Here is a 25308-nt window from a genome sequence, read left to right as displayed (position 1 = left end):
AAGACACAGACATTTAGGGAAAACAAGGGTGGGTAATTTCAGAGTCTACAACCGCTTGAGCTGTGCAGCAGCAATCATGGGGAGGGTACCGCTGAGTTTAGGGTAGCAGGACTGGACATCTGGCATCCCGAAGACAGGGTGCTATTGGATGTGAGGGCAGAGAGAGGAAAAGAGAGCATTTCAGGGCAAACTGCCTTCCCACAATACTGAGTTGGGAGACTTAGTCTCTAATCCAGGAAAGGTGAAGAAATCTCCTTTCATGTTTATCTTGTGTCATAGGGGGTCTTACCCCTAGGACCTAGATTTGCGCCCAAACCAGTATCATATAATAACTAATCAAATGGATTTTTGTGGACAAGTCCAGCTCCTGAGGCATCATTTACAACACTGTCAGAGAATGAATTTGGAGGTCTAAGAAGTTGTTTCACTTCCAAAATTCCCGAACTAGAGTTTACACAAATTCAGGGATACCTCTAGTTATTCTGCATTAACTTACCTCATTTAAAAATTACTATGAATGAACGGAGTAGCACAACATGCCAGGATATTTTAGGGAAAAAATACAAGAATTAAAATTCATAGAGAAATTATACAGTGTAATCTACTTTCAAAATTATAGCAAGAAAATACTGTGGGGGGGGGGAGAAATAACTAATACGTCAACTGCTAGTTAAATCACTAGTACTCCTAGTATTATTAGTTAACACAAATTGCTAATGTTAGTAATATATGAGTACGTAGTCAACATTACTTTTGCTATGGAACTATGCTTTTGTAATTATTCTTTTCAGAAGTGTGCGTGCCGATTAGGTGCAAAGCAGTGTTAGTATCTTTTACTCATCTGATTGTAAACAAAACAAAACAAAAAGGAAAAACACAGAGCCAAATTGTTGGGATGTTTGTAATACTGCAAATATTTTTTACTGCATTTAATTTATATAAGTCTAATAAATACAGAGGTGGTTTGACCAAATACATTTTTATTGCCTGCAAGCTGTTACATTGAGAAGTAGGAGAATGCGGTATGTTGATGGCAGCACACTTAATTACCTTACGCCTTGGGATTTTTTTTTCCCTAAACTTGAAAGGTATGTTCAGAATAGAACGGGACACAAGCTGACGGAGGATCTCGTCTATATTTGGTTTGGCAGTCCTTTAAGCCTGCAGATGAATTCAGAGTACTAAGAACCAAGGTTAAAGTTCTTACACACATTACAACAATGGCAAATTAACTATGAAAAAAAACAACAAACCCTGACACATAAATGATAAACTATTAAATACACACCATTTTAACAAGGGTACAAGAGAGCTGACACAGTGATCAGGAGTGGTTTCTTCTCACAATATCATACTCTGAGAAATGCAGATCTCATTACACACAGAGGACATTACTTTGACGGAATCACAGAAGAAAAAGTCAAAGCGTCTAAAAAAAAACCCCCCAAAATCATGTTCCAATCACAAACAAAGCCAAAGCTCATTTTAGGTCCAGCTGCACTGGAGAGGCTGGTCCTAAAAACCAAAACCAAAAAAAAAAACCTTGGCATTTTCCCCTTTCACTGTTTCCTGGTTGACTCCTTGCAAAGTGGAGCGAAATACAAGCATTTTTATTTGGTCCAGACAATGTAATTACAAAGACAGGGTACAAAATAAACGGGGTCAACATCTGCCTTCCTCCTAAGTGCCAGGGTTATCAGCCTTCTTCTTCATCACTGTCTTTCATGGTGATGCCCTGAAGTCCTCCTCCTTCCGAGACAGAGGCTGTAGCCTCCTCCACTGTTAACCGCCTGTGCAGAGTATCGTAGGTCTTACTGTTCAGTGTGCCTTCCAACACACCCTGCAGTCGGAAGTCCCTGTACGTTTTCTGGAGGAAAAAGAGAGAATCTGCTTAGAGAACTTAGGGGTTGTATGTGTGGATGTCAATAATGGATGTCTGTATGCATATATCCTCGGTTGGCATTTCAGAAATGATCTTGGACAAATCACTAATGGATCCCAATCCTAGCTGCCCATGTCAATCAGCTTGTTGGTGTATTTCTGGGGAGAAAATGAAATGAGACTTTGGATACTATTTTTCAAGCTAGGATCACTCTGAATAGATCAAAATGTTGTGACAGATGACAAATGAGCTTTCCTCCCAAATATTCCTGGTTGCACAGACTTTACTATTTGGATGACTTGGAACAAAGGTGAAATGATATGCACTAATGTACATTTTTAATAGAAAGGAATTCTTGGTTTTTCAGTTCCTTTAATACCAAAAAAATATATTTTATAAAATGCATTAGCTTTTTGGAAGGAGATGTGGATGGAGAGAGTCACTCCTATTATTGGTAAAAGAAATGTGCACTTTCAGTATTTCTGAATTATAACATTTATTATATGTACCATGGGTAAAAATGTGTGTACACCTAAAAGTCTGTATGAATTCTGCCCTTTCCTTTTGAAATTCCCTTGGAATGTGAAGTGTCAGATTCTGGCACAGAGCTTCCATAGATGGGCTAATAAAACATGTATTTGTATTTTCTGTGAAAAGTATATAATTTGATGTATTATATGTCAAAAACAGGATGAACACATTAGTGTTTGTGTAGTGATCCCTAAGAACAGTGACAAGAACAACGGAATGCTGGGCTCTGTGGCACAGAAGATACATAACCTATAAATCTTCCCTTATTTCACTCATCCCCTTAAGGTCAATCTTCCTCGGATATGACTTTTCTTTGGCAAACAAGACTGGTATCTTATTATTGATTTTTTAAAAGAAGATATCCATTGTATGGATGCACTTCTAAGGCTGTTTTTAATGCTATCTTTCAAAATCTTGTTTCCTGTCCTAGGTTACATTTAGAGGTCAATGGATGGGCCCTCAAGTACCAGTATCTTGTGCCGTTGTTTTGTTCTAAATGATTTCTAGTGGGCACTTTTTTTTTTTTTTTTTTCTGTTTGCTTTATACTTCATAGATGAAGAAAGTCAAATAAGAAGAAATGTTGTACTTCCTGGCCCCATACTCTAACTCCAGTGGCAGAAAATTAACATTAAGAGATGCTTGGTTTCCCTCATCTATGGAAGGAAACTTTTAATATTCACATGGTTGAATTTTAGGTACTTATTTGTAGGAGGTAGGAAAGGCTGCTGATGAATGGCATCTTAATCACCTTGATATACACACCTGGCTTACTAACAGACTTGGGGGAAGGGGTAAAACCATAGAAAGGACGTGGAACCCCTGGCATTTCACATATCTTCCTGTCTTCTTTACTCTGACTCATGCTCCCAGTATCATTCCAGGTTTCAGAGGTGATATGCCAAAAGCAGTACAGAAGGTGAATAACAATTTTTTTTTTCATTTGGATAATCACTTGTTATAAATTAAATTTATATTTGAAAAGTTCATCCCCACAGTTCACCAAAAATAAACTGAACTGTGAGAAATGTTATACACAGTATCAGATGCAGTATCTTAACCGCAAATAACAATTTGATTCAGAGATCGTTTTTTTTTTTCTTAAATGATCAGAACTATTTTTTACTTACATTTTAAGACACCTACACCCACCACCCTCATATTCTCTTTCTAAGCTTATTATGACTAAGGTGGTACTCTTTTATACCAAAACTTACGTAATTTGCATCAAAACCCATCGAAATAGCTCTGCAGGGCAAGTTTTGTCCCGAAAATCTGGTAACTGATACACATGGTATTATTACCACAGATTTGTGTGCAAGGCTGTAACTGTTTAATAGTTTGATTAAAAATATAACTAGCCCACAAAATATTCACGTACAGATAACGCATTGGACACGAAGTATGATTGTTCCGCTGATAATCATACCCTGAGTTTGTGAGTCCTACTTTATTATTAGAACTGACTTTCTTACTTAGCTTAATCGTCAGTATGTTGGTGAGGATGTATTTGTATTGTGGATTTACAGTCCTGAAAGCTTTCTAATTGACATGTTGTTAGGACTCTACTTCCTTATTTTATCACCAGGCAATAAGCAGCTAGGGGAGCTGCAGGACAGGTACCCCTGCTATCTCCTCTCTTTTTAGGATTCATAAAATGTTACTGACTTTGGGACATCCTCTGTGGCTGCCAGTGAAGGTCTGCTAGGTCCTACTTAAGACGAGGGCCTGCCATGAGGGTGCTGCTCACTTGTCTTCTTTTTCTTAGTAAAAGAGGCAGCTGGGGTGCCTAGGTGGCTCAGTGGGTTAAAGCCTCTGCCTTCGGTGTGGGTCGTGATCCCAGGACTCTGGGATCAAGCCCCACATTGGGATCTCTGCTCGGCGGGGAGCCTGCTTCCTCCCCTCTCTCTGCCTGCTTCTCTGCCTACTTGTGATCTCTGTCAAATAAATAAAATCTTAAAAAAAAAAAAAAGAGGCAGCTGATTTATGTTCACTGCTTTTAAACATCATATGGCCACTAGGGAGAACGCAAATCCATCAGTCATTTTGATTTCTGGAGGAGTCTATTTTTCTCCCTTCCTCAATGCCTCATTCTGATGTTAAAACCTTGTGGATAATTTCTTAGTCCTAAAGTCTTTGTGAAACTCTTAGGGGAGTTTGTTTTTTCTTAGTGAACAACATGAATGAACTGATTACTATCTAAGCGTTTTTGTGGGGCCAAACTGGCTGTCACAGACAGCTTGATGGCATCTGTGGGCACAGATGTCTCCGGTGGGCACAGAAGATTGACTATGCCTGCGGAGTAGTAAGGACGAGATTGCCAGAGTTGTGCAGCCCGGCTCCCGCATGGGATGACCTGCTGTGTGGTAACATGCTGGCTTACTTTAGGTGATGTGGATGGGAGGAAAGCCTATGCAGGGACCTTCACCATTGTACACATTGCTCTTTAACAGCTTCTTAAATTCACTGAGAAATGAACATTATAAATAACCATATAGGTTCTGAAGAATTATAAATCTATATATGAAATTGGTTAAAGTCTGTTTACATTCAAGGTAGGAAAAGGAACAATTAAAACATTAAATTATTAATTCATCCTGACTTTCACTGTGAAAATAATAATTTTTAATTATTAAATAAAGCTCTATGATTTGATTAGGTGTATCAGGCAAAGAAAGCATTTTGAGTCTGGAGACCTGCTTGTGAAAAACAAAGCATGGAAACTCAAACATACTCATGAAACTTATTTTCATATTTATCAGTCTTGACTACTAGTAGCCCATAATGAAGACTATGTTAAAATAAGATAAGCTGATTGGCTTAGAGTACAATGGAAATGTCACCGTATAGCTCATGACACTGCCATTTTATTCTGCTAAAATATTCATTGCTGCTTGATCTTTAATTGTAATGACAATATGGATATGAGAAAAGGAATAACTTCGAAAGAAACAGATGATGGGCTGGTAAACAACGGAGACTTTTATTCTGAAAACAGAGAACTTAACAATCTATCAACGAATGTCAATGAGCTGACTAGGTCCTTTCTGAAAAATATGGTTAATTGTAAGGGTAAGCAGTTTATCCCAATATTAGTCACAGTACAGACTGCAACCTTAACATACACAGATATATAGAAGGTATACCACAGATAACCCGGATTCTCTTTGATGACAAACAAACTTCATTTGGAAGCTCTCCAAGCCACATTTATAGAAACAAGGAAGAAACACTGCAGAAATGAAGGCAAATATGAATGGATGATAGTGTGCTTTCAGTTTCTTTGTAAAATAAATAACACCTGGTAAGAACAGCTCTGGACCAAAGACATTCTATCCAATGAAATGCAGTATGTTTAGTAGTATTAAAAATGAGTGGGTGGCTATCATTTTACTTGTTATTTATGACTAATCGTGATTGCTATTACCGTGACATGATGGGTCTGGTTTTATGTTCCAGCGGACTGGCCGATTTCTCACTTTAGAACAGAATTTTCCTATTTATGGTTCTTTCTAATTTGTGATAACCTGTGTGGCTATGGCACAGAAGAACTTGTATTCTAATTAAACTGTAGGAACCTAGAGAATGCTGGAAAATATTTTAACGTGGATAAAACTTAATGATGCAATGCAATAATAGTTCTTCTCCTACTCTAACATCAGAATCATCTGGTGGGCTTGTTAACATATAGATTGCTAGTTTCTCATTCAGTAGGTCTGGGGTGGGGTCCGGAAATTTGCATGCCTGACAAGTTCCCAGGTGATGCTGATAACAGCAGGTCAGGAATGACATTAAGAACCATTGAGTGTGTGTGTGTGTGTGTGATATACATACATACACACACATAAATATAAATATATATATATGCCTATTAGACATATACATATATGGGCACATATATATACATATCTGGATCTATACATATGGTATATATATCCCATTCGATAAATGACACTAAAATGGATGTGAAGGTCATCTTTTTTTTCCTTGAAGGTCATCTTTTTTTTTTTTTTTTTAGATTTTTTATTTATTTATTTGACAGAGATTACAAGTAGGCAGAGAGGCAGGCAGAGAGAGGAGGAAGCAGGCTCCCTGCTGAGCAGAGAGCCCTATGTGGGGCTTGATCCCAGGACCCCAGGACACTGGGATCATGACCTGAGCTGAAGACAGAGGCTTTAATCCACTGAGCCACCCAGGCGCCCCGAAGGTCATCTTTTTAAAAGAACAGCTGACTCTCAATAACTTAGAGTTATGTTTTTAGGCATAAGGTAGGATTTGCCTCAATTTTAAGAAAAAGTTATACTTGTGGCAAATTCTGTGTTTCCACTAGAATTTACAAAGTGTGAAAAATCATGTTAAATAAATATATGATTTTAAAGTCCTTACTTCCTAAATAACTGTAACTGTTATTTAGCTGTTAACTGTAGCTGTTAATGTTTTCTTTCAAAGAGCAAATGTCAAAATGACCTTGCTTAAGTGATGTGACACCTGTTGGTTGTCTGGGATCAAACTGATGATCAAACTGATCATCTCTTACGTGTAAGATGGGGCGTGCTTTCAAAGGAAGTCAGGCAGTGACTGTGTGACTTTCGTGTCAGGATATGACTCTCCTTATGCTGTGGGTAAATAACATTCAAAAGCCTTCATAGATATATGATCCTAATAAATATGAAGGAAATGTATTAGGAGAAAGTATTTCTATAATCAAGAAAATTAATACCAAATTCCTGTGGACCTACTATAATCAGGTAAATGTGTCTGAGGCTTTCTGTATATTATCTTAAAGTGTGATTACTGGACCAAATATATTTCATTAGGGAAGAAAAGAACGATTAGCATTGACTTAATAATCTAACTGAAAATGTAAGTGAAGAGTAGCCTGTCATTGCCGAGAGTGATGTTTTTAAAGTACTTATATCCACCCAGTTACATCAAACACCATTTTTTTTTTTTTTGTATGTCAATATCTAGCCATTACCCTTCATAGCTTGGTGGGCAATTCACATCCAAACACATTTTGTTTACCTTCACAATCTTGATGAGCGTCTTCAGTTGGTAAATATGAAGCTGAAGGTCTAATCTATCAGCCAACCAGACACAAATGACTTTCATGGAACTGCTGTACCATTGCTGGAAAGAAGGACGGGGGCACAGGGGAGGAGAACAAAACAGAAAAACAGCCTCTGCAGTATTCATGTAACAGATTCGGTAATGAGGGGGTAATGACACACTCTGGAATGACCACAGATCAGCACTTGAAGTCAATAATGCTATAATTTCCTGTTAACAGAATTGTATGTTTTGCTAGAAAATCTGCTACGTTGACCTGGGCTGTTCTCTACATGAATTAACATGAGTCTTTCAGCCGGAACATATTCATGGGAAACCGTGTTCCCGCACTTGTAGCCTAGTGGCCTGCTTTGTAATCTGTAGGTAACAAAGGGCACTAAATACACGTTACGGGTTGAATGGGCTCCCGAACAGCAGGACGAAGCAGGTGAATTATTTTCGGAGGGAAATTTCTTATTAGCCTGTATATTATGTAAAAATCGAAGAGTGGATGCGTTATGCCATGACACGCAGTCAGTACCCAGAAATAACAGGCTAGAGAAGCGACGGAAAGCCCTGCCACCGCTTAGGAGCCAGGGATGTGCAATCACACCCCTACCTACTAGTGGTTGCGGAGTATTTCCAAGATGTTTTAAAACTACCTAAAATAAAGATTTCGGATCTTAGGAAGGCACTTTACCAGGATGGAATTGCTGTCTATCAGAAACGAAAAGAAGAGGTTGGTTGACTAAATCGTGAAAGAACTGGTTTCATTTTGCTAGTGTTTTTGGAGGGTTCCTATTTTTTCTTCTTTATTCCCACTCTTTTGAGGGGAAAATAAAAATTCTTCTCTCATGTAATTTCCTGCTCTTAGGTAATGTTTAGGAGTATAGTAAAAGAAGACTTTTTTTTTTTTTTAAAAAGGGCCATCTACCATTAGTGGTAGCATTTTAAGAGATTCGCCACTCCATGCTAGAGCTAGGTTTGGGTGATACTGTAAAAATAATAATGCTCCTTATTCAGATAACCTTGAGAAATAGCAAAGTCCATTCAGCTCGTAGGAAATGACAAAAGTTTTTGGAAAGAGAAGGGATTTTGAGTCCCTTTTGTATACAGAAATATAGTGACACTAGAGGTCATGAACATGGGATGCGTGTCTGTTTAGGTATACAAATACAGGAAAAAAAAATCTTAAAAAATATTTTTCTTCCATAATTAAATAGTAATTTCAATCATTAAGAGAAATCTTATTTGCTACGAATAAGTATGAAATTTATCTGGACTTGTATCTAACATTGTTCTGATAAAATTTAGTATAAGAAATGGTATTTTAAGCCTAAATGAAACATGAATCAGTGTCACATTTCATAAGACTTATTTCTATTAATTTGTTAGTACACTGAACATACATAGATAAAATGAGATAAGCTAATTAAAAGGGATAACTGATTTGCTAAACATTATGATAGCACATGGATGAATGAAAATTCCAGATTTTCAAAATGTGAGATAGGCTATGATTGTTTAAAAAATGTTATTCATGTACCTAATTTTGCTCTTTCCTAAAGGTTGTTTTCTTAATTTTCTGGACATTATAAAAGTATCAGAAACAAGTTTTACAAAAATAAGATATACCCTTAAATTCTTAAAAAAAAAATTGCTAATGAAGTCATGACACAGTAATTGCCAATGGTATTTCAATCCTATACTTCCCTATTTCAAATTATGTATAGTCTCAACCTCTTAAGTTCTATTTTAATATAGGTAAACACTCTTGGGTATTGGTGATAGCAAATATGAGATACTAAGTTAAGACTCTCACCCTATAGCAGTCTCCAGATAATTTGAAAGCTAAAATGCAGTCATCATGGTTATGACTCTTAAATTATAACCCTTCTGTAAGAGATAATTTTTTTTTGTTGGGGAGCAAAATATGATATATGAAGTCTAGCATACCTTACTAGTTAATCTGTCTGTTAGATTATAAAGTTACTATATTTATGGTAAGTTGTATGAATTTGAGGGAAATGAAAACACTTTCTGAGAATTTCTCCATAGGCACCTTTATGTTTTTAAAAAAATCTTTACACAATTTAAAGTTAACTCCTTTTCCCATTACACATGATACTTCTGATTAAGTGATAATCAAAAGGACATCTAATGTAACATAGAAATTTATTATTAACAGCATGTCTTCAACACAATGCCAAAATTGTAATTTTAGAGAAAAATCAACTGGGGATAAAATGATCTTAAGTTAACTATAAAAACAGAGAAGAAAAGAGAACCATTGTGAAGTAAAAACTTCAGCTACTTTACCATCATCTTAGTTTGAAAGGCAACCAATTACTCGATAAGGAAAGTTCTATAAGAAAAATTATTCTTTTCAGGTAAAAATGCATATTTCTTGGTTTCCGAGGCAAAGCATTTTGAGGATTTTCAGCTAAATCAGGTAATTAAAGGAAAGCAGCACTTTAGCTCAGAGTTTATGTTGTTACTAACAACAGCACAAAACCCACTAGGACTGTTTCTTTCTTGTATATGGTGAAAGAGACACACAAACACAGCCACACACACTCCATGCAAACAAATAAGCAAACAAACAAAACCACCGAAAAGAAATCTCCAGCACTTTCCTATTTCTGGTGCTGGAATTGATATGTTCCTCTGTTGGATGCTGGCATATGGTAGGTTCCATTTTTTTTTTCATTCATCTTAACACAAAACTCACAGGTAGATCCGCTTCATTTTCACCCACCCAAGCAAAAGCAACCTCCCCAACACAAAGGAGAGGGAAAAAAAAAAAAAAGAAAAAAAAAGAAAAGAAAAGAAAAAAGAAACATTCAAAAGGGCAAATGTGCAGGAAAGTCTGAATGTTAGCAAATGTCCTTTCATTTCGGGAAAAGTGAACTTTATAAAACAATCTGGTTGACCATTCACTTTTTCCCTTCGGGGGAATGACAAGGAAGGGGCACTGCAGATTGCACTGAAGTCATGGGTATGGCATTACCGCTTCATTCTTTGCTTTGGTCTACTTAGGAAGAAAGCAGTAAGTGTATATTCTACACTCCCCCCACCTCCACATCAATCCATGACAGCAGCCTACTACTTTAACAAAAAAAAAAATATATTTTTTTCTTCTTTTTGTGGTTCATTCAACTCCTGTAAGGGCATGCATTACTCACTTCATTTTCTTGAGATATTTCTTTTAAAGCAAAAATAAAAGAAAAGGAAAGGCTAGGGTTGACTCTGTGAGACCCCTGTATTTATTCACACTTATTGTGCATGACTGTAGACTGGTAAATCATATTAGCAGCCCGTCTCCCCATCAAGCTGCTACTTGCTTTCCAGCCCTGGGAAGGTTCAACAAATCAACAGGAGCACGGAAAACAGAACATCAGTCTAATCTAGTGTTTAAGGTGAAGTTTTCAAACCCAATCTAAGAAGATCTTTAGAGCAAGCAACAAGCTGAAGGGCTCAGAAGGTGGTATTGACAATGAAAGAGTGTTGAAATATTGAGAAGCGTAGCACTTGTGCATTTTTAATAACAAGAGGGTCAACAAGGACACAGCTCCCTCAGTGCCAGGAGTTGCCACTGACTATGGAAATTGCCACACCAGGGCTATAAACGCTCGCAGTTCATCAGCTTTCTTAAACAGTTCATCAGCTTTCTTAAACACCCTGAACCCCCTCAGTGGACCTTTAGTCTTGAATTAACAAACCAAAGCAATGAAAGAGGGTGCAGTCTGAATGGCTGGCATTGATCCCCGACTGTGTGAGCACTGCTACAGGCCCTGAAAAACTCTCTCCATTGTCAATAGAAATTGACAAACCTCCTCTCCTAAATAGTGCAGCTGAGCCGGGCGGGATCCACGCAGCTGTAAAGGGCTCTGCTCTTGGGGCCAGGGAGCACTAACAATGGACCAAGCATGAGCTCTTTGTCAGTCCCAGACTCGGCAATTTTCTAACAAGGATTAAAGTTGTTTCTCCGCGGTGCCGGTGAAAAGAGATTTAGCAACATACCGTGCTTTCTTCGTGCAAGTTAAAGAGAAGTAGTTAAGGAATTTCATTATTCCGTTGACTAGGGGAAATATAAAACAAATATATTAAATACGCACAACTCCCTTTTCTGCCTAATTTATGATGTTTTTGAGGATGATTCAATTAAATAAAAGACTCGCTGCCTGGAAACAAGCGCTTCCCATTTATTTTGGAAATTTTGTTTTTAAAAAGTCCAGCTGCTGGCCACCTGGAATGAGGTCTCAATACGGACTAATGCACAATGCCTTTAGACCCTCTGTGGCTGATATTCCTAAATCTGAATCACGAGACCACATAGGGTTTATATATCACGGCTGCTTCAAGCAAATGATTTCTGTCAGAATGTGGCTTCTGATGATGATGGCAAGGCAGAAATAGCTGCTTTGCTAGGAACAAATCTGTGATAAATTTTCTGCTTAACTGTTTAGCTTTTTATTGATTATGAATTGGCACAACTAGTTGATATATTTTCATTCTTCTCCAGCTATGCTTAACTCAATAGGTGAACAACAGAAAAAAAAACAAACAAACCAAAAAACACAAAAAAACAGAAAACAATCCAACACTTTTTTTAGTGCACTAAGATCTGGAATGGCTCAATTTCCATAGTCTATTTCTTCATTTATTTCAAGGGAAGCTGTCTGTTTTAGAAGTATTGAAGAACCAAGTTGAAGTGAAATGCCATCTGGAAAAGGTCATCTTGGGAAACTACCTTTCAGATGCTAGGTTGAATCGTATTAAAGAACAAGTAACATTTTGAAATGCTGAAGGTTGACTTGATAAAAGCATTCTTTAAGATCATTTTGTAGCTTTGGAGAGTGACAAAATATTTAGAAACATGAATGCCCTACAGTTTCACCAGGATATTAAAAAGTAAATGCAAATGTTTCATTGTACATTGTGTGTTCCTTTTGTCGGCAGCATGTCTATTCCACATAGCTAAACTTGTGGCCAGTCACTTCCCATTTCCAAACACTAAAATGCAAATTTTATATTAATGGTAAATTTGAAACAGTCACACCAACATCACTACCCCCCCCACCCCCGGCCCTTCATGAGGTATCTCAGAAATGATGTTATATGTTTCCATAAAACAGACTCCCGAAACGCAAGCATCTATAAAGTTTTAAGTGTGCTTTTTTTGTGGGCTTGGAATAGGAGTAAGGGCTACATTTCAGGAAAACTGAAACCAGTGTATTATGGTGAGAATTATGGGAAGTGTTCAACCCAACCTATACCTATCAACATTCCCAGCTAGACCCAGAGCCTGGTTCATGCCGGAAGGACAGACCTGCCTCTGAACATGGCAGCCAAGGGCTGACTGTCCATACCCCGGAGAAGGACATCAATATCGAAGCTGAGAGGGCAGAATGGCCAACACCTTTTATGTGGCTAGTTGACTGACTGAGCCTGTCAAAGCTTCTTCTCTCAGTTTTCTCTTCTGTCAGATGCAGGACAAATGAGGTGAATCTAACTTTTAAATAAGATTTTGATGTTCTCCAGAAATCCTATGGTATTAGGTTTAATTATCAGAATAAATGGCACGATTGGAACCGATACAGCCTTTGATTGTTATAAGAATGAACTGCAGGGAAAAGCCAAACTATCACACCTTTTCCCTTTTTCATGGTGTTTAAATACAGCTTTATTGCGGGGGGGGGGGGGGGAGCTAGAGTTCCAGAACTTTCTATCACCTGTTATTTTGTCTGTTTTAAGCTTATTCATTTTGGCCTTTTGAAAAAAAGATATTTATTTATTTATTTATTTGTCAGAGAGAGAGAGAGAGAGACAGAGCATAAGCAGGGGGAGTGGCAGGCAGAAGGAGAAGGAGGAGCAGGTTCCTTACTGAGCAGGGAGCCTGACATGGGACTTGATCCCAGAACCCTGGCGTTCATGGCCGGAGCCAAAGGCAGATGCTTAACTGACTGAGCCACCCAGGTGCCCTCATTTTGGCTTTTTAATGAAGAACAAACACATTGTAAAAATGAAACAATCACATGTCATGAGGAATGAATGAGATTCCTAATGAACTGTAAGGTGCAGTTTTCATGTAATTATTTTTATGGATTCCGATTACAAGGGCATCTGATATACTTGCTAAGTCTTCCCTGGGAAATTTAAGTTCATCAGTTAAAATTTCATTTAATTCTTAACAACTAGGGGTGCTGGGTGGCTCAGTTGGTTAAGTGTCTGCCTTTGGCTCAGGTTGTGATCCCGGGGTTCTGGGATTGACCCCTGAGTGGTGCTCCCCACTCAGTGGGGAGCCTGCTCTCTGCCTCTCCCCTTGCTTGTGCTCTGTCTCGCTCTCAAATAAATACATAAATAAAATTTAAAAATAAAATTATTCTCACAACAGACTTCATGAGATAGCTATTATTCCCATGTTGCATATGTGGAAACTGAGCTTATATGGGTGGAAAACTGAGTTTAGATAAAGCATGTTAGTCAGGTTTATACACTAAGTATAAGTGGGATTTATATTTTATATCTTATTTATAAGACATAATTTTATATCTTATATCCATACTTTAGAGTCTGTACTTATGACTGCTAAGTTTATTCCATTTCCTTCTAGAAACCAGTCTGTTCTGTCAATAAAATCAAGATTCTTTAAGGGTAGTTCCCTACTTCCAGCAGACAACAAGAAATCTGTATTCACTATTCTTGGGGGTTCCTGATAGTCTTGAAACACAGGACTGTGAAGTAAACAGGAAATTGCTTATTGTTTCAAAGAAGTCTATCACATTTGCTAGCAAGTTAAAACAATCTACATTTCCAAAGACCAAAGATATTTGTAAACCTAATAATATGTAATGCAAATAAATTCTTTCAAGAATCGTACTCTGTTAGGATAACCAGCCAAATGGCCCTTGCATTATGCCATCCCCACGTATCCCATTCTTAAGATTTTTTTCAAAAAATCTTGAGCCAAGTGTGGGGCTCAAACACATGACCCTAGGATCAAGAGTCTAACGTGTTCCTGAGCCAGCCAGGTGCCCCTGATTCTTAAGATGCTTCAAAGTGCTATACACTTTAATGCTTAGGAATACTGGGAAGGGCTCTTTTTTTTCAACTGTAACAAAACAATGCAAGGTGAGAAAGAAATCCTTGGTTCATTCATAAGGGGGCTCAATCTATATATACTACTTTCATCATTTTTTTTTTTTTTAAACATCGAACCGAAGAGCATTTGATTCATGTTTTTCTTTTTCCATGTTCAATAACCTCATACTCAGGGTGGTTTTCATTTTCTTTTTCTTTTTTTTTTTTTTTTTTAAAGATTTTATTTATTTATTTGACAGAGAGAAATCACAAGTGGGCAGAGAGGCAGAGAGAGAGAGAGAGGAAGAAGCAGGCTCCCTGCCGAGCAGAGAGAGCCCGATGTGGGACTCGATCCCAGGACCCCGAGATCATGACCTGAGCCGAAGGCAGCGGCTTAACCCACTGAGCCACCCAGGCGCCCCTGGTTTTCATTTTCTACCTCTATCAGGAAGTCTGCAAAGGAGAGTTTATGAGTGCTTTGATGTCTGTTAAGAAAATGTAGAAAGTGCTAATAACACAGGAGGATTGACATACAGTAGGATAGTAGGTACCTAGTATGTTTGTTGAATGCTGAAAAAGCTTTCCTATTCTTGAAGTTCAATACTTCTGCTCCCACACTTTCTCTTTTAAACAAAAATGTAGGGGTGCCTGGCCAGCTCAGTCAGTAGAACAGCTGACTTTCTTGATCTCAGAGTCATGAGTTTGAGTCCTACATTGGGAGTAGAGATTACTTTTAAAAACCTGGGAGACAAACCATAAGAGACTCTTAATCTCACAAAACAAACTGAGGGTTGGGGGGGGGTGGGAGTGGTAGGGAGATGGTATTTGGGTATGGACATTGGGGAGGGTATATGCTATGGTGAGTGCTGGGAAGTGTGTAAGCCTGACGATTCATAGATCTGTACCCCAGGGCAAATAATACATTATACATTAATGAAAATAATAATTTTTAAAAGTTCAGTAAAAAGCAAAAACAACAACAAAAAAACTGACCAAAAAATGTATAAATACCAAGCTATTTCTAGGTGAGTTAGATCCTGTTCAGTTACAAAACAGAGTAAGTTACAGAACAGGATAAATTCCGTAATCTGGGAGTTGTAGAAGCTCTTTCCTGCTACTATTTCATTCATCCAAAATTCCTGTCATTCCAAAATGTCCTGAAAATAATATTATTAAGCTAGCCTATCTTTACCTCCACTACACAAAGTCATTAAAGTTTATACTGTTCTGGGGGCACCTGGGTAGCTCAGTCAGTTGAGTGTCTGACTCTCAGTGTCTGCTCAGATCATGACCTCAGGGTCCCAGGATCTGGGGCTCTGTGCTCAGCAGGGAGTCTGCCTCCTCCCTCTCCCTCTGCCCCTCCCCATTCTTCCCCTCACTGATGAGCATGCTCTCTCCCCCAAATAAATAAATCTTTAAAATCAAACAAAATCAATACTGCCCTTTATTATTCATGATTATCAAGCAGGTAAGCTTGATGGTGTTAAAAAGATTATAAGTGAGGCACCAGGGTGGCTCAGTGGGTTAAAGCCTCTGCCTTCAGCTCAGGTCATGATCCCAGGGTCCTGGGATCGAGCCCTGAGTCAAGTCGGGCTCTCTGCTTGGTGGGGAGCCTGCCTCCCCCTCTCTTTCTGCCTGCCTCTTTGCCTACTTGTGATTTCTGTCTGTCAAATAAATAAATAAAATCTTTAAAAAAGATTATAAGTGAAAATTTCAGATAATCAGTTGTTCTCCCTCTCTACTGCTTCGTGACAAATGATGGGATATGGGCTGGCTTGACTAATTTTTTGACTAAAATGACTAATCCCAGTTATTGGTTTGGCCAAACTCGGCAGTCAGTCTAGTTATCACTGTTGTAGAGAGCGGTCTGGGGCCCATGGCCACTGCATGGTTCACGTGGGCACTATGACCTTTTCATCATGTTGAATGACTCATGTTAAACACTATATACAGGGTGCCTGGGTGGCTCAGTGGGTTAAGCCTCTGCCTTCAGCTCAGGTCATGATCTCAAGGTCCTGGGATCGAGTCCCGCATCGGGCTCTCTGCTCAGCAGGGAGCCTGCTTCCTCCTCTCTCTCTCTCTGTCTGCCTCTCTGCCTACTTGTGATCTCTGTCTGTCAAATAAATAAATAAAATCTTAAAAAAAAAAACCCACTATATATAAAATTGTGGTCAATATTGCATCTAAATTCATACATAGGATCTGAATAAAAATAAATCAGACTCCTGGCATGGTTATTGAATGGCACAGTTTGAGAGAAAATCTAGGCCTGAGAATTAACTAATAGCAGGTCTTCCTGTTTCAGTTTCCTTATAAAAATGGAGAACAATCATTCCCAAATTACTTTTTGAGAGTGCTGGAAGGACTGGACTAACTAGCTACCGTTCTGTCTCCACCTCATGGGCCATGCCCATAGGATCCATTCTCCATAAGCTGACTGATCTGCTCCTCTGCTCAATATTGGGTTTCTCTAAATCTAGGATTTCTGGGCATGTCAGTCTCTCCGCTTAGACTTTTATCCTGAGGTATGTTTCCTGGCCAGATCTATATCTACCTTTGAGATTCATTTCAACAGCTATTTCTTCTAGGAAGCCACTACTATCTCTTATTAGGCAGAATCAGATGCTCCCATATTTTCTGCGCCTCGAACTCTGTAACGCATCTATGAAAATATTGCATGGTGTGTTGGTATGGCTGCAAAGGACGGGAAGCATCCAAGGATTATTTTTATTGCTATCTCCAGCCCTTAGCAGATTGGCACATATCATGCATTGCCTATTTGCTTTTGAATATTTGGAGACAGTGGGGCGCCTGGGTGGCTCAGTGGGTTAAAGTCTCTGCCTTCGGCTCAGGTCATGATCCCAGGGTGCTGGGATTGAGCCCCTCATCGGGCTCTCTGTTCAGCATGGAGCCGATTTCCTCCTCTCTCTGCCTGCCTCTCTGCCTACTTGTGATCTCTGTCTGTCAAATAAATAAATAAAAATCTTAAAAAAAATATTTGGGGGCGCCTGGGTGGCTCAGTGGTTTAAGCCGCTGCCTTTGGCTCAGGTCATGATCTCAGGGTGCTGGGATCGAGTCCCGCATTGGGCTCTCTGCTCAGTGGGGAGCCTGCTTCCCTCTGTCTCTCTCTGTGTGCCTCTCCATCTACTTGTGATTTCTCTCTGTCAAATAAATAAATAAATAAATAAATAAATAAATAAATAAATAAATAAAATCTTTAAAAAAAAAATTGGAGACAGAAAGTACTGCATGTATGATGATGACAGCGCATTTTTTTTTTTTTTTTAAACATAGAGAGGAAAGAAGAGTATGAGAGCCAGGTTGTTGACTTGATTCACATGTTTCAGTAATAGAAAAAGTAGTTGAATAGACGTGAAAGTTGTAGAAATCACCAAAAGATAAACAACGGCATCTGGCTAAAGAAATTGAACATAGGACCTAAACAGAGCTTTAAATGTGGCAGTCTGATTTCATTTTAAGGGATGAATTGAATAAAGGAGAATGTGCCCCCAAGTCTAGGTCATACATCAGTATCCACATACATAGTCTTACACATAAAGACATAATACTACGTGCTCAGATGTTGATGTGCTCAGCTCTGTCACGTGAGCAGGGAGCTGGCTCTCCAGCATATGCTTAGGGGCACTGGTCCCCACTCCTGGGGGTTATCTAAGGCTGTGGGGGGACATCTGGAATAGGGCTGGCAGTGCTACCTGTGAATTTTCACCGTCAAGGGACATGTCCTGCGTGACTTCTATACTTGTTCGCTTTATGAGCTTTTTTTTTTTAAAAATGCAGAAAAATATCACCGTTATGGCATTATTGACTTCAGTAAAAGGGCACAAGAGAACTCTCCTGGGATTTGAAGCAAGCCTGGCTTTGAGCAAGGAACCCATGAAGGGTAGAAAGGGAGAGCGTATCTTTCCCTTTTCATTACCTCGTAGTTATGGAGCTAGGTACAAACCTTGCATTGGCCCTAACTTTTGGCAAGTTTCCAGTCTTCCATCTGAAACAGACAGACAAATAAATGAATTTTATGATCACTGTTACCCCTTTTGAAAGGGAATTAGATTTTACTTCTCCATAATACACCCATTTGAAAGAAAATATGTTCATATCTATTCCATAGATGAAAATGTAAAGCATTTTTTTTTAAAGATTTATTTTTTAATTTTTTTTTTTTTAATTTATTTGACAGAACACAAGTAGGCAGAGAGGCAGGCAGAGAGAGAGGAGGAAGCAGGCTCCCTGCTGAGCAGAGAGCCCGATGCGGGACTCGATCCCAGGACTCTGAGATCATGACCTGAGCCGAAGGCAGCGGCTTAACCCACTGAGCCACCCAGGTGCCCCAAAAATGTAAAGCATTTTAATGAGAAGTTCACTTTTTTGGTAGTCCCATTTGATCATAAGATTGTAAGTTCCCTTAAATCAGGGACTTGGTATATCTTCTTTGATGTTGCCACATAGTGTGTGGCCTCTATGGAATAAATATTGGCTGGATGAACAAATGGTTAATAAGGGGAGTTTCAATTTCCTATTTTATTTTATTTTATTTTTTTAAAGATTTTGTTTATTTATTTGATAGATCACAAGTAGGCAGAGAGACAGACGGGGGTGGGGTGGGAGGAAGCAGGCTCCTCACTGAGCAGAGGGCCTGATGCGGGACTCGATCCCAGGACCCTGGGATCATGACCTGAGCTGAAGGCAGAGGCTTAACCCACTGAGCCACCCAGGCACCCTCAATTTCCTATTTTAATTAGAATCCATTGTCCCCGTGACAGAGATACCCAACTCTGTGGGACAAAACAATACCAAACCTTTTTACCCCAACATTCCCCACCAGGCTTTACACATAGTAATTGAACAGTGAATTGGAGGTTTCCTTATGCATCTAAAACATCAACTGGGGGCGCCTGGGTGGCTCAGTGGGTCAAGCTTCTGCCTTCAGCTCGGGTCATGATCCCAGGGTCCTGGGATCAAGCCGCACATTGGCTCTCTGCCCAGTGAAGTGCCTGCTTCCCCCCTCTCTCTGCCTACTTATGATCTCTGTCTGTCAAATAAATAAAAAAGATCTTTTTAAAAAAATGTTTAAAAAAAATCAACAGAATGGACATTCTCCAACAATAAACAAATACATTATTTGCGTATAGTGCAGGCAGTTAACTGAGGGGAACGTCAACACGTTGACACAAAAAAATGTGGGGAGTATATGGAACCACATTTATGGGCATCTGTAGAGCCAAAGTATGGGAATGTTATTTATCAGAATGCACAGAAGGAACATGGCCTGAAAGAATCTTGTCCAGCCGCATTCAAACACCGCATCTGATTCCTGAGTCAAAACCCTAAGCCATGACAGAGAACGCTTAGAGAAGTTTCAAAGGACAGCCACAAAGATGATTAAAGGGCTCGGAAAGGGGCCTATGAAGAGAAGTGAAACAAATAGGGATTATTTATCCCAGAGTGGACAAGTATGACAAGCGCCTTAATAGCAGTCTTCATATACAGGAAGGATTACTCCCTAGAGGATGCTGGCTACCTGTTTTTTTTTCACCACTGAGAGGAAAAGGGGAAATGGGTTTAAAAAATAGCATGAAGAATTCAGGGGAGATAGGGTTAGAACTCTATTTCAAATGAAATATTTTGCCCAGATTAATATAGGAAAATTTAGATGGACTCTTACCTAGTGCTGGGTCATCATCAGGAAATTAAGGGCCTCTCTAGGTGTTTATAAGTACCTTTGAACACTTCTCTTTATAGAGTTTCCTTTCAGTCCACTCAATAAACACACCCAATCATGGTTTTACCACAATAGCCACTTCCTTAAACAGAGTTTTTTTTTTCAGCTGGACTTAGTCTAACAGTGGCGTTCTCGCTGCCATATCATTGGTGAACATAGACAGGGATGCAGGGGAAGACTTGTAGATGGGGTGGCTGACAGAGGAGGACTTGAAAAAGCCACCACAGGAAATGGCTTCAGGTCATGTGTCATATGCTGATGAAGTTAGGTCCAAAGGGAAGGTGAGTAGCAGCTCCCAGTTCTCTGAAAACTTGGCACTGGTCAACAGACCGAGATGCTGGTCTCTGGGGAAGCCCAGGTATTTTCATGAATGAGTTGCTAGTGGCCAGTTGCTGTACAAGCATGCGGAGTTGCTGTGGAAAAACCAGGCTCTGTGTGGGGAAGTCAGATCTTCCAGAAGATCTTCAATGTGGAAGTAGCGTGAAATCAATACTAATGAACTTCAAAAATGCTCAATGTGTTGTCCTCATTTTAACTATCTTTTATAAAATCAGTCAAGAGAATATTCTATGTTCTTCAGTGACTATAAAGTCCTTGATATTGGCTTGGGTGAATGAATGCCAATGTACATTTACACATTTGCTGTGGAGGAAAACTGCTCGATGTAAATGAACGTTTTGTCATCTTCCATTCCTCAAAGACAATTTTACCACTGCTAAGGGATTTTAGGTGCTCAACAACAATTCCTTTCCCCCTTCTTCAAGGAAAAACCTCAGATCAGTTCACATGTGTGATTTTTTTTTTTTTCCTTTCTTTCTTTCTTCTTCTTCTTCTTCTTTTTTTTTTTTAAATTCTGAGCACAATTAAAGGTGAGTTAAGGCTCTGGTGGAAATCTAAAGAGCATCGGCAAATCTGAGCACTGCTCAGCTTTTGAATTGCTTTTCTACTCCTCAGTTCTTTTAAATGGTTTTCTATGGCAGGGACATTTTTCTTAATTAGTCACAGCTAATTAGTGTTCTGGCATAGACAAGTAATCAGAAATGTCAGAGCTGCAAGGCTACATCTCCCTAATCCTTTGATAATAATTTAGCCTCCTGGGAGGGCCCCAAGCTGCGGTAAGTAGTGACTGACAATAAGGCAAAATTAGGTGGGCAGCAGACCATTAGGATAGAAAAATAAAAAGCACTACCCAACCCTGCTGAGCACCATCAGGCAACTGGCTGCATCGCCAGATGAGGTGCCTGTTTAAGCCTGTGTTGTTAATTAGCTGATTCTACCAGACCTGCCACATATGTCCAGGTGCCTCATGCAAAGATGCGTATTTCTGGGAATGTGCCAAATGACAATTGTGTTTCATGATCACATTTCAAGAATATAAGTAAGAAGTCCACATAGTTCTTGAAGATCCTTTTGAATTATCAAAGAAATCAGATCAACCCGCTACACGACATTTTCTTGCTGAGTTTCTTTTAGGCGATTAGGCACGCGTAGCTCAAGTTTCTCAGGTTTTTAATTCACCAACAGCTTAGATTCAAATGAGGGCCTTTGGCTGCCCTAAGCTGCGTCTGGACTTGCCAAAGCTATTTTGGCACCCACCGTACATCAAAAGTAGATCCTTTTATAAATTCTTATACTTACAAATAATAACTTCACATTAAAATAAGGATTATTAACAAAGATGAACCAGACAGCTTAATTCGAGAGGGGAGGTTTTAAAAAGAAACAAACTTTGACGGGATAAAAAAAAAAGTCAAGGAGCAAGGTCTGTATGGCATTTCCTGAGGCAAACAAGGCAATCTAGGGAATGGGTTTGACTATGACTATCTTAAAAGAGGTCAAAGGACTTCAGTGTGAGTCCAAGTACTGTAGGTAAGACGAACCAGAAATTCAAACAACTAAAAAGACAGAACAAAACTCCCAAACACTTTGGAAACAATGTGTCTCAGCAGCTAAATCACACAGTGCTAAAGGTAACACAGATCAAAAATGGAGATTGAACTTTTTAATCTGCCTTTAGTACACAGAGAGGTACCAGCGTACATAACATCACCATGTTTAGAAACATGTGATCTCAAATAGCTGCCAGTATATCGATGGATCTACATCATCCATCCCTTTCTATTGACAAAGAAGGAAAATAATGGTAATGACACGACAATGATATTCACTTTTCACTTTGCATGTTGACAGAAAAACCATGGTTGGGCATAATGGTCTAACAGTTAATGTCTTACATCTGAATTCTTTTGCTATAGAGACAACACCAAAAAGAAACTCCTCTGTAATGGGAATCTATACTAATTTATGTAGTTCATGTAACAACTTCAGAGTCATTTGAAAGTGGAAGATTACTGAAGAGAAAAACCATTTTTAAATCAACATTAAAAGAGAATATACCTATAATATCCCAGAATTGTAAGAAATGCAAGAAGACAAAGAAGTCTTCAGGCTTAATGGGCTGCAGCCTGCATTCCCAATAACGAGGCTGATTACACACACAAAGAAATTTATCCAAAGGAAAGGACTGAAAGAGTAGACATTCGATTCTAAATATATACCACCAAGGGCATCCTGGAAGGAAAGTTGTATCTAGCAGCTACTCCTATCCATGCTCTGTTGATTTCAAATACTCTCATGAAATCAACATGATAATAAACTGAATCTTTAAATAAGTTAAAGATAGTAGTGTTGATCTTACTGAGGATGGATAAATTCCTGAGACAGAAAGTTTGGGCACTGGTGTAAAACACTACACTTAAAAAGTCTGAGCATTTCTACCCTTTCTTATTTGAGAGTCCAGAGACAACAGCACAGAAATGGAAAATGAGTAATATTTTGAGACACATATTCTCTTGTAACAGGTTCAGTTTTTTTCTTTGTATGTTACCGTATCTTAAAATGGCTACTGAACTCATTTATATAGTTTAGGCCAATTTTACTTAAAGTGTTTAATTTAGAGTTTCTTTACTGAAAAGAATTCTTTTCAAGGAAAGTCCTGAGAAATTAATCCTTTAAAAAACACTACTTAGATGAATATAACTGATTAACTATCATTTAAAGAATTACTTTTAATTTCACAAGACATCACAACAATATTTAAAAAAAATCTCGTTGAGATGAAACTCTTCAACAATTAAATATTTAATCAGTTTATAACACAAGAGAACGTTTAATCTGCATGATTTACCAATTAAATGCTGCACCCTGATGTGTCTTCAGCAACATGAGAGCTGAAATGAAATTGTTTCAAAGGGACTCAAGAAGGGTAATGCCCAATAAATGTACAAAGGGTAGAGGGGTAGGCAGGTTTAGTGTGCATCCTGGACAATAAGATGTATTTCAGTCAACCTCTAACTACGTTCAGGTTGTGATATTCTTGGACATTATGAAACGACCACAGAGGGTGCTCTTGGGAAATTACTGCAGATGTCAGTTTTGACTTTGGAGATATCCCCGTGATCCAACCCAGGGATCCAAAGCTCTGAAGGGACTGTCCAGCATCTCTCGTGACACACAGGCGTCAGTGGCTGCCACTGTGTGTCCTGAAGCCTGAGCATGAGGGAAGAAATATCATACCATAGTAGACATAAAAAATGGAATTTAAGCATTGGAAAATCTTTGTCATACTTCTGGATTGGGATCAGATGAGTTGTAGATGGTTCTGGTCTGATTAAAAACTATCAAAGGTTGCTGACAATGATATTTCATATAGAAGAAAAAGAACACACTGGGGTAAGAGAGATTGCATACAAAGCAGAGAAACATTTTGGGTGAATATATGATCTTACTACAGGAAACTTCCTTAAGATTTCTCTTATCCAGAGAAGACACATTTTTCTAAACTGAAAATGTGAATTTAACATGTGGATTTTAAACTTCACATGTGTAACGATGACCATTTCAGAGGAAGAGACAGTCTCTGTTGAAAATATTCTGGTCACTCGGAAAGATTTAGCATGGATATGAAGTAGCGGAGTTCCAATCAATTTTCTACATTGGGGTTCAGAGCCCTTGTGGTAGATACAGAGAGTGTCATGTGGCACAGCATTTTTAATCTCTCTTCTACCTTATCTACTGCACTCGCTATTGCTTTGTGGCGGGGATACCTTCCTTTACTCAGCTATGACCAAAAAACTTACTGATGGTTACCGGGGGTACAAGCCTTAGCATTCAACCACCCACTAATTTTTGTCACCACTGCTTAAATTAAAATGAATTTAATCTAGTTGGTTTAAAATCTGGAAGATATCTCAGAAACCATCGGGAGTTCTAGACTAATTTCTTCAGTTTACACGTACCAACTCTACTGTGTCTGAAGCAGGGGACATACCTTCTTGAAACTCACTCTGACAATCCATGGTGGAACTGTGGCTGGGAATCAGGTTTGCGGATTCCTGGTCCATGGCTGCAATCCACCCCCCGCCCCACCCAGTACTGTTTTACCACTTCAGATTTTGTAAGTCTAAAGGATGGTAGAGATAGCATAGACTTTGAAACTGGAGAGATGCAATTTTGAAGTCTGATTCAACACTTAACAAGTCACTTACCTTCTCTGAGTGAGTGGGAGAGTGTCCTTAACCTGAGAATGAGGTCAAGTGGGAATGATGGCATCTGGACAGCAGGTTAGAAATGATGAAAGTGAAGCGCCGAGCTCATTGCCTGGTACATGGAGGTGCTCTGGGAACGGTGGTAGTGACAGCTCGGGCTCGGATTACTATTTTGATAATTGGAGATTACGGATATACCTTCAAACAAACTCAGTTCCTTCTATGAATAGCATGAATCTGCTATTGTTTATTTAGACTTCTAGAAAATTATTTCTGTGTTATGCAAAAAAAAGTTTCAGAAGGTTAACCATTTATGGAATGAAGTAGAATGTCTTGGTTATTTGCCTTAATATTAACTTTTTTGGTCTTCCAAGGGTACATTTAGCTTTACTATTTCAAGATTTAATGTAAAAGTGTAAGATTATCCTATTTTAGGGCCTTGCAGGGAATACAAATTTTAATCCTCCCTAAGACTTTG

The 25308-nt window shown here is 38.8% G+C and overlaps 1 protein-coding gene across 1 annotated transcript in view; it reads right to left on the bottom strand.

Moving 5' to 3' along the window:
- Positions 1 to 887: 887 nt before the first annotated feature.
- CADPS2 (calcium dependent secretion activator 2) overlaps positions 888 to 25308 on the bottom strand; it is a 453461-nt gene continuing 429040 nt past the window's right edge. The window contains exons 27-28 of the mRNA XM_082692417.1: positions 7437 to 7541; positions 888 to 1867 (exon numbers count right to left, since the gene is read on the bottom strand). Coding sequence (XP_082548543.1) covers positions 1697 to 1867; positions 7437 to 7541 — 276 coding nt within the window. The 3' untranslated portion in view covers positions 888 to 1696. The remainder of the gene's footprint in view (positions 1868 to 7436; positions 7542 to 25308) is intronic.

The sequence above is a fragment of the Mustela nivalis genome (assembly GCF_964662115.1).
Source record: "Mustela nivalis genome assembly, chromosome: 12".
Lineage (NCBI taxonomy): Eukaryota > Metazoa > Chordata > Mammalia > Carnivora > Mustelidae > Mustela > Mustela nivalis.
The sequence above is the reverse complement of the archived record's forward strand: the minus strand, read 5'-3'. Positions and strand labels throughout refer to the sequence as shown.